Raw genomic sequence first — 17,896 nt, forward strand, 5'->3', positions numbered from 1 at the left:
GAGAGAAGTGGCTCTTGGCGCCTACACTGAATAAAATTAGCATTTCTGCACATCATCATCTCTGGTGTGACGGTAAACAGCCACAATGTGTCGGCTGCCTCAACGGATTTAGTTACTGTTACATCCGTGCACTCATGACTGGAATAGTTTTAAAGGCTTTCTGAGTTTCTCTAACACAGTTGGGTAGAAATGTGGCTGTTTTGATTAGTATCTCTTTTTGGAGATTTGCTAATTTTGGTACTGGTTCATTTTTGAAGGCAGTTTTATTTTATTTTATATTTTGTTGGTGCTATGCAATACAATACAGTATAGGCAGATATTTGAGTATAACTTCAAAGAGCTGTCAATGTGCAATATATCAGTGGTTCCCAACTGGAATTGTGTTGTGCAAAAAGCATGGGGGGAAAATGCTAAATGCAAATAAAAATGCAGCTAAGCATATAATTATGATTAGTTAGGACGAAAAAAAAAATAAACAGGCTTATAGACTTCTTAAAGGGAGGATAAATGCTTTAAAATAGCTGAGAAAAACCTGCTGAGACTGTGTAAAATATGATTTAGGGAAGCAGTTGACATGGCACGACCCCTTTGACATCTGAATATTACATGCAAGATTCATCTTTTGTATCACTTTGATTCTGTGAAGAACATTCATTAATGCTGTTGCCATGGTGAATTAGAATAATTGAGTGGGTTTGAAATGCACATTAAGATGAGATGATTCACAGGAGGGTTATAGAGTGGCTCTCGCAGAGTCAACCTGCCGTGAACATTTCTATCTCTGTGATTAGGCGTCAGGATCACCTTCCCCTCTCCGTCTCGTTATGCTGCATCTTATTTAAATCAGACATTTGCAGCGGCACACAGATCACAATGCATGTCATTCTGAAAATTTTGCTGACATTTTACTCAGAAAGCAACCACCCAGATATCAGGGAATGTTCTTTTAAGATTCTCTCAAAGTTATGAACAAACATTTCTAACAACATTAATAGAACATTTGTTCTAAGTTATCTGGTCTTTAAAAATATTCTTGTTTTTAAAATTTGCACAAAAAAAATAAAAATAAAAATTATGCATCATTCACGGAATATTTTTCTGGAATGTTTTAGTTGGACATTCGTCTAACATTACCTAAGTCTTTAGAATTTTCAGAGAACATTTAACAGTAACTTTCCAGAATGTTCCATAATCCCTTAATGATATTTTGTCATTTTGAACTTTCAGAGATGTTCTGTAGAACATATAGGCCCGGTTTCACAAAGCCAGGACTAAGCCTTAGTTAAATTAAGATATTTAAGCAACTTTTACAAAAATGCATTAGAAGAAGACATTACAGGTGTGCATCTTGACACAGAACAATGACATTGACATATTTTAAGATATGTCAGAGCAAGATATTGAGACAGTTCAAACATGCATTTTAGTCTGGGACTAGCTTAAGCTTCGTCTGTGAAACTGGGGGATAGTGAGTTGTGTATCATTTTAAACAAAACCACCATGAAAACTGATTTTGGACAAAACTGCCATGCATTCATTTGTGTCATAAAGTGCTGTTCGGTTCTTCCACATTTTGTCATATTAGACATCCAAACATACTATTTTTTACTGATTGTTATAGAAAAGTGGACCTTTAAGATGTAACATACATCTCTGTTAGTTCGATCATCACAACCATCCAAACATACACACAACCAATGTGAGTTTGGTCTGTTCGAGAAACCTTTTGATTTACTTTTTGTCTGTGTGGTGATGCTATAGTGCTGGAGAAATGACATGTCCTCTGTAGGTTTTTCATAAGATACTTATAAGAAACTCTCCAAATCACTCTCTGTTCTCTTCTGAGGCAAAGCTGCATGTGATTGTTGTCATCTAATCTGAGAAATGGGTCATTGTTCACTGCATCTTCTTTATTGACCCAAATATTGTCTCACAGTTGTCAAACAAGCCATCGTTCTGCTCTCCATCATCACCCCATGCACAGTTTAAGCAGTGTTTATTTGGCCACAGAGACAAGACATGATTAGCCAGGCTGAAACACAATTTAAAGACAATAATATCACGACCCAAGTTATAATGACCTAAACACTGCTCACTCCAGAGGTTCATATCAAGAGAGTTAAATGAACATCATTATCATTTTATTTCAGATGAAAGAACAAAATAAAATGGCTGGAATCAGTGAGAAGTATTTAAAAATAAAAAATAAAACGTTACATTAGTGTCTGTATTTATTTTTAGCTTTTTTCCCCCCTAAGTTTTAGTCATTTTGTTATGAGTCAGTTTTTTTTTAATATGTCTGTATAATTTTTATGAATTTGTATTTCAGTTTTACTTTTAGTTATTTTACTATATCAAGTTAAACTAAATGAAAATGAGAAATGTCTTCGCAATTGCTAAAATAAAATAAGTTTAAGTTTTGTTTAATATTTTGTTTTATTTCAGTTAAAGCTCATTTTATTTCAAATTATGAAAGTTGTTTTCATGTTTTTAGTTTTAGTTTTACATCTGATTAACTATAATAACCCTGAGTTTTATATTAGACTTATTTTACCAATCCTTTCAAAGAAGTACCAGAAAATTAAAACAGAAAAACATTGATTTTTTAAGGATAAACAATTAAACCTTAAGGGGACAAATGGAGACTGTGAGAGAGTAGTTCGACACCCTTTGTGTACAAGATGCATGCTCATGTGAATAAATATTCATCCAAAATAATTTTCATTTGCTAACACTGATAACTACTTTATAATTTATGGTCATTATTTAAAAAATACTTATTGTAATAACCTATAGAAATCACTTTATTTTCAAAATACACTGCTTATAAAACAGGCATCACAAACGCGGATTTTGGCTTTTTCCTCATTTTAGTAACATACTGTCTGTTCTCAGCTGGTGTAGTCTGACACATTATCATTCACTGATAGTCGTCTGTGATGCTGCATTTACCAGGGATTGTAAGCAGCTCGTGTTTACTGACTGGACTTGTTTCCATGTGCATTAGAATGAAGCATTTCTCTGTTTATATGGCCTCTGCTGGAAACATTTTCACATGCAGTCATTTGTCTCCATTAGTGCTGCCAAACACACTGGCTAATGAAGCCAGGTTGCTTTCATTGCCACAGACTGTTGTGGCAGCTTTCTCTTTATTTGCTCTCTTCCCTTGAGAGAGTTTCTTTTATTATCTGTGTGGTGTGTGTGTTTCTTTTTTATTAATTCCATCTAATTTCTATGAGACTATAAAAGATGGAAGGTCAAACTGAGGAAAGCTCACGTTGAACCAAAAATGATGCATCCATATGAACAGATTGGGTTTCATAACGCTCTGATGTTGAATTCTATTTCTGTGCTGTAATGGTTTGTTATTGGATGTCATAATGATGTTACAGCAGACAAACAAAGACTTCTTGCATGCATTTCCCAACCACTTATTTGTCTATTTTACTCGAGCTGCAAATTGGAGCACTAAAATGCTCCTTTATGTAATATGTGAAAAAGCAATAGAAAAGTATGTGCCATTCTCAGCCTCTCAAGTGCAATTACTGTGCCAGTAAAATACCTGCTGTCATGCTTCTGTTATGAAGGCAGTGAACACATAAAAGCAGCACTATTAGGAGACCAATAGAAAACTGACCTTTCCCACACACAGCACATATTACTCAACATCAGGACTCCAGAGTGCTTATATAACTTAATGAATCTGGTTTCCTCTCACTCAGTCCTGCTTAGACATCAGTGACATTCTGATGAGGCACAGACATTATAAGCAATAGTGAATAGTGATGATGAATTAGGTGATGTTTTGTTGTTGGTTTGTCTCACTCTCAATGCTGGAAAGCTCAGGAGCCACAAAGCAAGATCGCTTTAGCTTCAGTTTAAATTCAGTTCAATTGAATAATAGTAATTCTTATATAATAATGAGGCAAAGAAACAATGTTTGGAATGCCTTATGACCTTATGGTTTTTGTGCAACTTTACACTTGAAGAAAACGTCCTGGGTGAAAATTAAGGCAATTTATGTCTGCACTGGAAAGAAGAATCTCAACATCAAGTGATCTATAAAAATGACTCGAATACACTGTACAGCTCAAAATTTTACATATTACATATCTAAAATATTACATAAAATATTACAACAAACTTCAAATTGACATCCTCACGTAAGCTCAGTGTCAACTTCAGCTCATCATGAGCATCCATTTTTCTTTTCATTATATAAATGTAAATTATAATGTTATCAGTATGAATTATATTTTATTTCATTTATATATATTTTATCATTCATTCATATCATTCATAAAATAATATTTACCTATAAAAATCAAGGGACTACTGATAAAAATGGGCATTTTCGCTATATATTGACATTTATTTGAATGCTGATTAATGTACATTGTCCCTTTTTAAATGAATAAATATTTAAAATGAATATTCAGAGCATTTTTTTTTGACCAGATAATTGACCAGAGCAGATTTCTGAAAGTCTAATATTGCTTTTGCTCCACTTTTATAAATATATAACATTTCTTTCTCTTACATTGGACGCATATTAATTGTATTAAATCAGAGTTCAGCTGGAAGCGCAGAACAAGAGCGAGTGCTGTTCATTTCAAGCATGGCTTCACCTCACTCTCTCTTTCTGTCATCTTTGCATCTGTTGTTAATGCCTGTCTGTGAGCAGGGAGTGCTCTGGGTCTTGGCATCTCACAACTGGCACTTATGAACAGACAAACATGGCTTTCAGGAGCAGAGAGAAGAGGACTGTGTGCCAGTAAACCGGCTCTATAGCTGCCATCACTCAACATGAAACAGTGTAATGAAATCCCATCTGCTGCAGCTCTGAAACACGGCCAGAGATAATGCATGCGTTTAGTGTGCACTTTACAACACCAGCAAGACTGTTCTTCAAGACAAAAAGTAGAAAGCAAACTGTTGTGCTTGTAAGATTGAACTCGTGTTGCAAGGTGCAGCATTGTAGGAAAGAGTAGATATAATATATTTTAAAATTTTGAATTAGTCTATAACATATTCGTGCAATTTTCATATGTATAACATCATGCAGAGTACATTCACATGCTACAGTGCAGTGTATATATATATATATATATATATATATATATATATATATATTTCTTGATTAAGGATTATTTGACTGATTGATTGATTTATTTATTTATTTTAGATATTTGTAATGAAAACTTTTTAAACTTCACACATCAGCCATATGCTAAAATAGCAATGACTTCCAAATAAATAAATTGTGCTTTCTTTTGTTTAAAGTTTGTTGCTTTCTTAGGACTATACAGCATGTGCCTGTACCTTTTCATTTAATCACTAACTCATTAACACAGCATGGCGGTCTAGCAGGCCAGTCAATTATCTTATTGATCAATTAAGCTCTGAGACCAAAATATAATCTCAAAACAGCCAACACTGCAAGCCGCAGGTCATGCTATAACGTGAAATCCAACGCCAGTCAGGATCCAGTCAAAAGACAAGCTTTAAGAAAATCTATATTCTCTATTTGAGCTTTAAATCGTGTTCTCCAAAGATTTACTGTGTGGAAAGCATGAAGACGTTTGACTGCATTTAATGGCACCTTCAAGGTTAGCAGCTGCTAAAGTGCTGGCCTTGCCCTTCACCGCAAGAGAGACATGATTGCAGCCAACTTTTAATGCAGTATCTCCCCATTTGAACCATTTTTTTTACCCACTCCATTAACATGTTAAACATCATCTCCATGTCAGAAAAGGCAAAAGCACACAAGTACTCAGACCTGATCCTGATCCTTCAGCCTCACAGCTATGTTTAATATTTATGAACCTGCTAGATATGCTTGGACTGTCTGTAAGATTATAAAATACTGGCTCACTCAAATGGAGACAATGAACAGTAAAGCAATGTGTATGCTGCTCAAATAAATACTACTAGAGGTTTGCATTACAGTGTTTTTATATGAATCATGGCTGAAATAAACTGATTTGGGACACATGAAACTTATTAATAAAATTAATCTACATATATATATATGTGTGTGTGTGTGTGTGTGTAAACATGCAGCAAACAGCAATTTACTGTGGTACATCAGGTAATAATATTAGGCCTAATAGGTCAGACTTTCTTGGATCTAATGGTGCATTCAAGTATTCCTGGCAAAGTCATATTTACAAGTTGCAAAGGCGAAATTATGATGTCATGTGTGTTCAAGTCACTTAAGTTGGAGCAGAGATGTCAATGTACCTTTTCTACAAAATAAATAAATAAATAAAAATAATAAAAAAGCAAAAAATAAGATACTACAAATTGATGAATAAAGAATGTAAATTGGGTATGTTTTCCTTTAAAAAAAAAAAAAAAAAAAAAAAAAAAACATTTTACGAAGGTGCTGTTTTACCCTATAATACTATCATGTTTTGTGTATGACACTTAGCTATTTTTGTTGTAAATGAAAATTTACTGTCAAAACAGACTCTGTACCCGCCATATTTTCACACTGACACGCTACCAAAACAAAAACTGAAGAAAGTTGTTGAAGTCTTAAAATCTAAATCTTAATTCTGGCTAATAACTGTGGAAATGTTTAGTTTGCACACGCACAAACTGTCTTTAACTGTCCCGGTCTCATACCTGATATAGCACGAGCAGAAACGGGTCATGAGTTACCTTATATCGCTCCGCCTAATTGATCGCTCAGCAGACCGCATCACAGGCGCCCCTCCCCCGTGTGCTCCTCCGCCACAGCCGCGCGGGCAATTAGTGCGCTCCGGAGCGTGACGGAACACAGACGCCGACCGACACGAGCGCCCCGGAGCTTTACCGGCAGGATCTGATGAGTGCATAGAGCAGGAATGGGCTCGTTTGGAGAGATGCTGTGGATTATACACTCAGTGGGACTTTATGCCCAAATCAGCGCGAATTTGGCAGTGGACAATCACGTATCTGGAAACGGTAGGTGTGAGGAACGGAAACAATCGGTACTGCATTGAGTTTTGATGGGGTGTGTCTCAAACGAGCTCCATAATTAGCATTTCTGGGGCATCATACGGAGCGGGTAGGAAGCTCAATAAGTTTTGATCTTCTTTTGTTGATTTTATGAAGTGTTTGTCTTTACCAATGTAAATACTTGAGCTTGAAATTAATCCATCTTAAATTGTTTTTGGAAGTTAAACTTTCAAAAACTGCCACTCTGAAGTTTCTTAGAGGCAGAAAATATTAATATATTTTTTTATGATAAATTACATGATATTAACAAAAAAGGGTCATTAAGTATTTTTAATGCATTCCAAATTAAAGCAAATGTAATATTGTGAGTATATCGGACTACAGGACAGACTGGGGCAAGTTGTCACAGAGTATATATTCCAGAAACTTTAAAGTTTTGCGTTAAAATTGCATTTACATATGCGTGTTTTATCTAGCAGTGGCCTAGTAACACCTATTGTGTTTAAAACGGTCTTAAATAGAATCATTTTTGTGAATTCTGTTCTCTAAACTAAATTTAACATCTCTTCATTGTTTCAATATAAGTAACAAATTAATACAATAAAACCACACTGACATTCATTAAGACAAGAGTCAGTTGTATAAAATAAACTGTCGATCTGTGTTCTCATGGCAATTTTAAATAAATATGAGTATTTTTCATAAATGTCAGGTTGGGGCTAGTTGTCACAAATTGTAACTTGTATAAATATATAATTTAAAAAAATATTAAGTGATCAAAGGTTCATCATCATCATCATTTTTATTTTATTTTATTTATTTATTTATTTATTGCTGTTTCATGAATTGCTTACAACAAATAAATAAATAAATAAATAAATAATAGTAATTGGGACTTTTTTTTCAGAACTGTGTGATATAAACTTACAATTCTGACTTTTCCTTGCAACTGCGAGTTAATAGCTTGCAATTCTGACTTTTTCTGACTTTGGACGCCTTTTCTCAGAATTGTAAGATATAAACTCTTTTGAGGAAAAAAAGTCAGAATTTAAGAAATTTAAGAAAGAGAAACATGACGAAACATCTGGCATATTTCTAAATAAATGTCAGTTTTTCATTGTAGAATCTGATGCAGCACTGATCTGTTCAAACCAAAGCAGTAAAATGATTTAACAGTAAATGTAATTAATTGGGATATAAAATTGAATGTGATTTCCTTTTTTAAAAATTGTGTGCTTCGTTTATTCAGTGTATTGAGACGTGTCTGATGGAGAGATTTGCTGAACACAGAACTTGAGATTTCTCTCCTTGTCTCAGGTCAGCATGAGCTGGTTTATTAATGTCTACAGGGGTTTTGTTCAGACAGGGGGACCAGCTGGGTCTGACCTCTGCTGTCTGTCGTCACCCGTATGGAGGTCTTCCTCCAGCTGAGATTAAAAGTGAGGAAGAACAAATATCATGCTGGTGTCAACAACTTCCTTATTTCTCATTCATTATTTCACTCACTTCCATCATTCAGTGCTAAACCTGTTGAGAATCGCTGTAGTAGGTGATGCTTGCATCTCTGCAGGTAGAGAGATCTGTGCTAACAGTGCAATGCCATTTACTTGGTGCAGTGAAGACTGAAAAATCTGAAAAATGTGCTGTGTACGTAGGTAGAAAGGCAACAAAGCATGCCTGAATCCAAAGTTTTTGTATGTTATATGATGTTATGGTGTCTTGGTAGCGCTTTTGTGAAGCTTTAAAACATTTGTGAATCATGTGTTTCGAAGCAGTGATTCGTAGCATGCATCAAACTTGAAACATTTCAGAAAACAAGAATTTGTTACATCATTACTATAAATTTGTAGACATTTTTGATGACACGTTTATATATTAACCTCTTAAGTGCCACTTGCCCACTGGCGCTCTTTTTTTTCATTGTCTTTTTTCTCTGTCACATATCTTAGTAATAATTATAACTTACATATCATTTGAAAACTTAAAACCTCAAAATTCATCCTGTGAAAACCATTATTGGACATTGCGTTACCATGGCAATGGTACTTTAATATCTTTTGGCAGTCTCTTTCCCCTTAGTGGGTGGAGTCAGGTGTCATATTACAAAATGTATTATGGTCTTTTAGAATCAAAACTTGATTCGTGTGCTATAATCTTGACGAAATGCATATCGTCGGAAAGGACTGAGTCTCAATATTCCATATTTGGTGGTTATTTTGTGATATAAGTAATATTGACAGAGATATTTAGACATTTGTGACAGAAAAAAAGGCATTAAAAAAATTCAAAGGAGTTTTGATGACACCCGGTGGCTGTTTGTGGTATAACACCCTAAATAAAATCTCTCAGTAACCTCAATTTTTTTTTATATCAACTTCAAATTTGGAACAAAACTTATTTAGACATAAGGCTTTCATTTTATAGCAATTTTGGATTCAAAAATATTTAGAAAAATATTTATTTTATATAAAATAAAATAAAAATGGTACAGTGCATTTTCTTAACAGTAAATTTAAACTTCTTTAACTTTTTGATACTTTAATATTTTGAAATGATTCCACTTCTGCAATAATCTGCAGATTGTCTTAAAATAGAGTCCAACCTTAGGTCTGTATTCCAAAGCATCCATGAATTATAACAATTTAAGTTTGAATAGTGCACTTTCACATCTATATTCAAAAATGGGGGGTGGCATTTAAAGGGTTAAAAAGGAAGAGTTGTAGTTATTAGCCTGATTAACTCTCCATAAAACAAACAAAATACCCTACAAATTAATGAAATAACAGGTTTTATACAGACACTTCATATTAAATGGTATTAGATGATTTATTAATTGCATGTAATAGATTACACTTTCAATAAAACATTGCTATTGGTTTGTAAAAGGTGTTTTGATCCATGTCTGAATTTTAAACTGAGTTTTAGTTGCATTTACACCGTTCTGACCAGCAGGCATCACCAGTGTGTCGTGTTTCAAGGACTTTGAAACAGTGAATAATTTTGCAAAGCAATTGGTTCAATTGATTCAAAGTTTCAAAGTGCTTAATTTCTCCCTTAACTATTGGTAGCCAGTTTTGCAAATGTCAAAAACTGATCAGCAAGGCTGATTGCTCAATACAGTGTTCTAGTCATCCTAAAATACACATTATACTGACAGCTGCTATATATACAGGCACTCTACTACAGTCTTTAACTGTGAATATGCTCACAATTTTGCTTAATACATCAAACATGGTAAGAAATAAAACATTACACATGCATACAAAAAGCATTCACCCTTTGGGTTACAGTATAGAGCAATTATGCGTTTATGCATGTAGAACAGTGTAGCCTGTAATATTAGAGTGAAAAGTTAATTAATTTCACTGAATTATTAAAAAAATAATACAGTTATTGAATGCATAATTAACTTGATTTGATTGCACCAGCATGCAATTATGCACATGAAATTACATTAGTGCATTTCCATGGAAACACATCTTCATAAAGAACAAGGAACATTCCAAGACAAGGATCCTGGGAAATCAGTCGTAAGGAGAAGTATACAGGATGATCTGTAAAGCACTGGCATGCGTCATGCTGCTGTAATGCTGCTCTGCTGGAAACCTCATAAAAATAGAAAAACTGGAAGCAAAGTACAAAGAATGGAAAGAAAACATTCTGCCATCCACAAGGACACTGGAACCTGGAAGAAAACTCATCTACCAACAGGATAGCAAGCCAGCAAACGCAACAGTGGAGGGGCTTAAAACAGTATTCACACTCCATACTGCATAGTGTATACTTTAAACTGTCTATTGTGTGACAGTATGCAACATTTTAAACAATAGTATGCTATTTTGTCACATGACATCATGTGATATACCTTAAATCGGATTGGTCGAGCAGCGTTGTATACATACAGTTCATCAGTAGTTTGTATCATTCACTTGTCTGTGTCTGTTCGGTGACTCTTTCTGCAATTACATCAATCTGCCAGTAGGTGGCAACAAATGAGCGAGTCAGCTGAATCTTACCGTATTTAATAGTTTTCTGTTTCAGTTATGATTCTGTATGTCCATCAATTTACACTGTAATGATGCTTCCAAGCTGTGCCGCGAATCAGTAAGTTTTTAAATAAAAAGATGGATTTATTTTTTTTTTTCCATCCATTTGCATAGTGGATGTTTGTGTGTTGGTGATTTATGTATGGTGTTGTGAATATATTATGACTGTTTTGATGAGGAAGGGTTTTTACTCCATTTTTATTTGAGCTTTATAAGATAACAATGTCCCAAAGCTTGACTGCTCTTCTGCTACATACTCAGAAGTATGTACTTTTTCTTCACAAAAAGAGTACATACTTTTAGGTCATAGCATAAGTAGGTGCAGCAAATCTCCTGTTATTTACTGTCACTCTCAGGAACAATTTTTTAGCGGAAGGACAGCATTTAATGAACTTACTTAAAAAAAGTAACAGTGAATAAGTCATGGTTGAAGTGATTGTGGTGACTCCTGTATCTAACTTATTCACAATACAGCATGCCTTGAGTACCTTATTGCTTACATATACAAATTAAATATTACTATATTTGATTATTGTTTATTTCACGGTAGATTCTCAAGGCAAGTGTTAAAGAAAAAATATACAAAATAATATACAATACAAAACAAACAAACAAACACTAATGTTATTAAAAAAATAATTGGCTACATCAACAAAATAAAAACACAAAAACAAAAACATGTGTAGAAAAGCAGCCAAATCAAATAAAGCTCTCGTAAATGAAAATGTTGAATATGCTGAATGTACAAGAATTTTTAGTTCTCTGGTTGTGCACATTTTACAAATGCAGTTTGTCATTCATGCATACAGAATACATGAATTTACATTTACGCATTTAGCAAACACTTTTATCCAAAGCAACTATAGTTAAGTATTGGTAGTATACAATACCAGGTTTATTAGAAAGCTAGATGAGGAAATGAGCTCCAACAGAGAAGAATTTTTTTTTTTAATTTATTTTCACATGCATTGGAAATTCATATTTACACAACGTCATGGCATTTGAGAGATAAAAACAACAATCAGAAATCCCAGCATCAATCGTGCAGTGCTTATAATGACTTCTCTAAAGAGAGATAGGGAGCTGTAACTGCTGCCACAGGTGATCTCTGAGTGTGATGAAGCACATACAGCTTCAGCAATCAAAATATGTTAAACAGACTGATGTAAGAGCAAGATGTTGGAGTCTGTGTTAGTGCTGGGCACACTGGCTCTCAGACTATAACACAGCAGCATTTTAGACTCTGGATAATTACCTTTATACCAACCAGTTGGAGACTGTGCATATTAATGACTAGAGCAACTGTAGGACACAGACTTTCTCATTCCAAACAAAGAAAACAGATGGTCACGGTGTACATTCTCATTACAGAAACAAAGAGCAGAAATCAGGGAGTAATTACCAAGACGCAAAGGGGAAATATGTTTATATGGTGTGTGTGTGTGTGTGTGTGTGTGTGTTTGTGTGTGTGTGAGCAGAAATTATATGGTGTGTGTGTGTGTGTGTGTGTGTGTGTTTGTGTGGAGCTGATTGGATAAAATCTCAATGTAAAACATATAGTGTACAGACCAAAATGGCTCAGTTGCACTACAAAACAAAGATTATTGGAGTATATTTTGCAAGAAAATACCATTTCAGTCTTTCCACTTCAAAACTTTACCTTTCAAAAGTTTTACCTGCTGTTTCTTTGTGTTAAATTTACTAAATTGACTACCATTTTGTGAAGTTTTCATAAAATGAAAATAATTTTATTGACACTTTAATCAAAATAATTCCTGTAGTTATTATTGTTGATAATATAAAAATGCACTACTTAAATTTTTTTCAAATAAATCAAAGTATTGTAATATAATGTTTCAGTAACATTTCTGCGTACACTGAACAATGATTTTTTTTTTTTGCTGTGAATTTTGCTCATCAGCTATATTTTATTCATAGCTTAATTAAAATTTGACAAATAATATCAATATTACATAATATAACATTCTACCACATCATTTAGTTCATTAGCCAATTGTTGGGAATTAATGGTGTTAATGAATGCAGCAACTTGTGTTTATCTGCATTTTATAACAGTTTCTTAATTGCTCACCCAATCAGAATTTAGGTACAGAACAGTTTTATAATGTGCAATACTATCTACTTCTATGCAGATATATTATACAATGCAATACAAAATACAATGCAATGTATAGTTTCCAGTGCAGTACACAAATTATAGATATATATATGAATGCACAAATGTCTCTGATATGCAGCCTGACAGAAAGCATACAGCAGATGTGTGGAGTGTGTCAGGAGATGAGATGAGCTTTGTTTCAGTGTCCATCCCTGGGGTTAGAAGAAATCTGCTCTGGGAGTGTATGAAGTCTCAGTGGATCAGTGCTTCAGCTCTGCTTGAATTGCATTAGTCTTTTTCAAGCCTGCAATTCAGACAATTACACGCTTATTTCCTGAAAGAGAGAGCGACTCTAATGCAGCACAGACATGCACATATGCGGCGGATATTTAAAACCCCCGTCTGGACTCTATTTGCTTTTCTATTTGTCATTATTCTTCATTTTTAAAAACAATCAAGATCATGATGATTAGTGTAGGTCTATCAGTACAGTGGTTCTAACGAGCACATTTGAAACCAAAGTTTTAAATTTTGCTTCTGCTTGTAGTGGCTCATAGAAAATGAGTAAAAAAAAAAACAAGTAAATTCTGTAATGCTGCTTTCAGTAAAAGGCAGTCTCACAATTTCTGTTTATAAGCAATTATATTAATTTAGTGACTTCATGTATGCATTCAAGCAGTATGCACTGGATGTCTTTGTGCATCCTTTAAAAGAGCAATCAAATGTGCATATAGTTGTTGAACAGATTCTCTCCACAGTAAGAAAATCAATGTCATTCTTCATCCTGAAGAATGTGTGATTTGTGATGTCTGTTTTCCCACAGACAGAGAGAAGGAAGTGGTGGAGGCTTTACAGTGGCCTCCTTTTATTCCCTTTGTTTGCAGCAGCACTTATTTTTCAAATTAATTGAGATTTTTAATTATATCCTATTTTCCGTAATTATATTTTTATGATTTTGTGGCCATTCTGGCTCAAACAGCCTACTAACATGTTGGAATTTCTGAACCATTTAAACAGGCAAACTAAATCCTGACTACATAGAGAAGAAGAGAAGAAATTGTTGAATAAAGTCGTTATTTTTGTTTTCTTTGCACACAAAAACTATTCTTGTAGCTTCAGAAAATTAAGGTGAACCACTGATGTCACATGGACTGTTTTAACGATGTCCTTTCTGGGCCTTGTACATGTCAGTTGTGTTGCTGTCTATGAAGGGTCAGAAAGCTTTCGGATTTCATCAAAAATGCCTCAATTTGTGTTTCAAAGATTAACGAAGGGCTTATGGGTTTGAAACGTCATGAGGGTGAATAACTAATGACAGAATTTTCATTTTTGGGTGAACTATCCCTTTAAACACACACATGCACATGCACACGTGCACACACAGACACACACACACACACACACACAGACACACACACACACACAGACACACACACACACACAAGTACCTGTGAAGAGATTCATGGAACCAGTAGCTGATAAGAGATAAAAGGATGACTAATGGTCAATAAAATGCATATGGTATCAAGTGTAGTTTTTAAAATCTCTGTTTCTCTTCAGCTCTTTTCACCGAGGTTCCTCAGGACGTGGTCTCTCAGGCTGGAGATGATGTGGAGATGGCCTGCTCCTTCAGAGGCGCTAGCTCCTCCTCCGTCTCCTTGGAGATCCAGTGGTGGTACACCAGACACAGCAGAGAGGGGGCGGAGCAACCAGCATGGACAACCAATCAGGAAAGCCTCTTTTTATTTGTTCAGATGATATGTATTACTTGCTTCTTTTTATTTGTTCAGATGATATGTATTACTTTTTGGAAAAATCATTTAAAAAAAATATAAAAATATTTATAAATAAATTGGATAAATATTTGTATAAAGTAGAAAAATATTTTAAATAAATTGGAATATTTTCAATTCAAGCTTAGTATTTTTATTGACATTGAGACGTTTTGTTTTTTTTTTTTTCACAGAAAAATACACATTCGGTTTAGCGACTCAATTTTCATTTTGAATGTGTGTGTACAGGTGGTCTTACATTTGAAAAAATGTAAGTGCTTTCATTTTGAACGTGTGTGCAGGTGGTTTCACAGTTTATTATATTTTGCTGCTTCTGATATATATTCTGGCACTGGACATCTATTGGGATCTTCTTAATAAATTCACATCAACACATTTTTGTTGAAATTAGTCACTTTTGTCTATTCTTTTAAATCATTTTTAGTAATTTAATTATCTCAATTATTATTCAGGTCTCTGACAGCAACAAACAAGAGTGGAAGTACTTACAAAATAAAGGCCTTGAGGGGCTTTTACCTGTCTGTATATTAATGTTCCTTCGTTTTGCATTGAGAGAGAATCTGTCTCAATGTCGCTCCAAACATGCTTCTTCAGTAGATGGACTAATTTTAATCGGTGCACATAAACATGATAGGTTTTATAAACATGATAATTCACAGAATTAATTAGCTTACAAGGACTTGCTTTGTGGGAGTCTCTGATAGTTAAATGTTCTTGTTCAGTAATCATATCTTGTGTTTGTTTTAAGGTGGTAAAAGTGGTTGGCAGCAACATCTCACATAAGCTTCGTCTGTCAAGCGTCAGACCATCAGACGAGGGAACGTACGAGTGTCAGGTCATTGACTTCAGTGAAGGCCGAGCACAGCGGCACAGAGTTCAGGCAGATACAGCCAGACGTCCAGAGTCCCGTCCACAACAGAGACCAGAAGACTGAAGAGGAGAAGAACACATCAGAACAGAACACAGGTCCTGAAGATCATCAGATGAGCCACCATAAGAGAGAAGAGCAGAGGATGTGGCAAGTGGCCCATCAGTTTCATGAAGAGGATCTTCATCAGCTCCAAGAGGGGAACAAGACTAGAGCGGGAAAGAAACAGCAATCAGAGAGCAGAGATTTGAAGACAGAGTGACTGTCCTTCTGAAAACTGCACACGAGATGAGAGACGTCTCGATAAAACTAGAACAGTCCTGATCCTGACACAAGCTGTCCACATAATGAGTCTTAACATTAGTTTTATTGCAAACTGAAATTGATTTGTGCTTCTTCTATCAAAAGGAACCAGCAATGTGTAGATTTAAAGGGACAGTTTGCCTAAAAATGAAAATTCTGTCATCATTTACTCATCCTCGTGTTATTTCAAACCTCTATGACTTTCTGAAAAAGTGATTCAGACTATTTAAATAGCTTTTAGAATTTGCTACTCATCTGAAAAACACTAGGAGGTCAGCAAACCTTTGTTTTCTTTGCGTTGGACGTCAATATAAAAGTTCAGGTTTGACTCCGGCTACACTGCTCCTGATTTTTTGGTCCTCGTAAGGAGAGGAGAAGAATAGGATGAATAAAACAGCAGCAGAAATGATTAATGACTGAGAAGAAACGAAGAGGGTGAATTTCGCTGCAGGCAGAAATGTTAATTTATTAATTAAAAAGGAAGGACAGATAAGGACTGAATGTAATATATTATTTGTGTTAGTGATGTTTACCTTCACTGATCTATTCTCCTACACATTTGATTTGTAAGTGATTTTCATTTGTTTAGCTTTTATCATGACAAAAATATTTTGCGGACAAGATAGTAAATGGCTATTGTGTGTGTGTCAGTGTGTGTGTGTGTGTGTGTGTTTTATAAGACTTAGACATAGAGCTACATTTCTAAATGGGCTTTTCCATTAATGTCGAACAGTTGAACTGCAGTTTTCAGATATTAAAGTGATTTTAATGATGCATCTTCTGTATATCTGCATTGATGTTCTGTGTGGAAGCAGATGTTTCAGTTATGTAAATACGGAATTTCTAAAATATTATCATGTTTCAATTAAGTCATGTAAACAATAAACATAGTTGCTGTTATTTGCTCAACTCTGATTTTGTGATGATAATTTATAAAGTCTGAAAATATTCTTTTGAAGCTGGATTTATTGTATTCTGTTGTATTCTATTGTATACTGTTTTCATGTAATTTTTATTATCAGGCTCTTCTGTAAATTGTGCATGATGCAACACTGCCACCCTCAGGATAAACCTATAATCTTCAGATTCATTTTCAAACAAACATTATACTATTGGGGCCTAAATGTGACGATAGCCTTCCGAGGAACATAATTTATTTAATATAAAAGCAGTTTCTATTCTGTTTTATTCACCACGAAACTACAATCCTGTCATCAATTACTCAATTACAGTTTCAAATGATGTACAGTATTACTCTTTATCTACTGTATGAGCAAAACTGATGGTGCATTTTATGTGGTTTCCAAAAGAAACAAATGCCAGTGATCACGAACATTTGTCTCAATCTACAATATTTCTAAAACTAAAACACTGACAGAGACCAATCCATAATATAGTAATCTCAATGACATTACCCATACTGCCCTTTCTCTTAGTTTTTAAGTTTAACCCAAATTCCTTAGTAAAAGTTGATCCCAGCAGCTTTGTGAGCAGGTTTTAAGAGGAAATTAATTAAAACTAATTGAAATGTAATTATAAAATATAAATACATATGAGAGTTCACTCTCATACATCTGCAGTAGGCTACTTCTGCTATATTTACTTTAGGAAATACTGGGATCAAATGCAATTGTATGAGTTAATTTATTACCTGAAACAACAGTGAATGTGGCCAGAATATGATGCCAAAGTCTGATTCGACTGTGATGCTGTATGTAAATGTTTATGTGCTCTAGTAACAGTGTTTGGGAAAGGAGCGTGTGATCAGTAACTGTACACTGTCAGACTGAGTCCCTGTTTGTCATGTGCTGACATACACTAG

At 34.5% G+C, this 17,896-nt stretch overlaps 1 protein-coding gene across 1 annotated transcript; it reads left to right on the forward strand.

Annotated features, from left to right (window-relative positions):
- Positions 1–6,700: 6,700 nt before the first annotated feature.
- Positions 6,701–16,977, forward strand: LOC109072705 (V-set and transmembrane domain-containing protein 2-like protein). The gene is made up of 3 exons (XM_042759169.1): positions 6,701–6,951; positions 14,671–14,858; positions 15,559–16,977. Exons 1-3 carry the CDS (start codon positions 6,852–6,854, stop codon positions 15,835–15,837), a joined length of 567 nt encoding a protein of 188 aa, XP_042615103.1. The 5' UTR covers positions 6,701–6,851; the 3' UTR covers positions 15,838–16,977.
- The last annotated feature ends 919 nt before the right edge of the window (positions 16,978–17,896 follow it).

The sequence above is a fragment of the Cyprinus carpio genome, chromosome A6, assembly GCF_018340385.1.
Source record: "Cyprinus carpio isolate SPL01 chromosome A6, ASM1834038v1, whole genome shotgun sequence".
Classification (NCBI taxonomy): Eukaryota; Metazoa; Chordata; class Actinopteri; order Cypriniformes; family Cyprinidae; genus Cyprinus; species Cyprinus carpio.

Bases quoted from the DNA above. Each gene is read 5' to 3' on its own strand.
- LOC109072705 (XM_042759169.1), top strand. From the start codon at position 6,852: ATGGGCTCGTTTGGAGAGATGCTGTGGATTATACACTCAGTGGGACTT. The intron at 6,952-14,670 runs GTAGGTGTGAGG...GTTTCTCTTCAG, and splicing joins CAATCACGTATCTGGAAACG to CTCTTTTCACCGAGGTTCCT. The intron at 14,859-15,558 runs GTTCAGATGATA...ACATGATAATTC, and splicing joins AGGAAAGCCTCTTTTTATTT to ACAGAATTAATTAGCTTACA.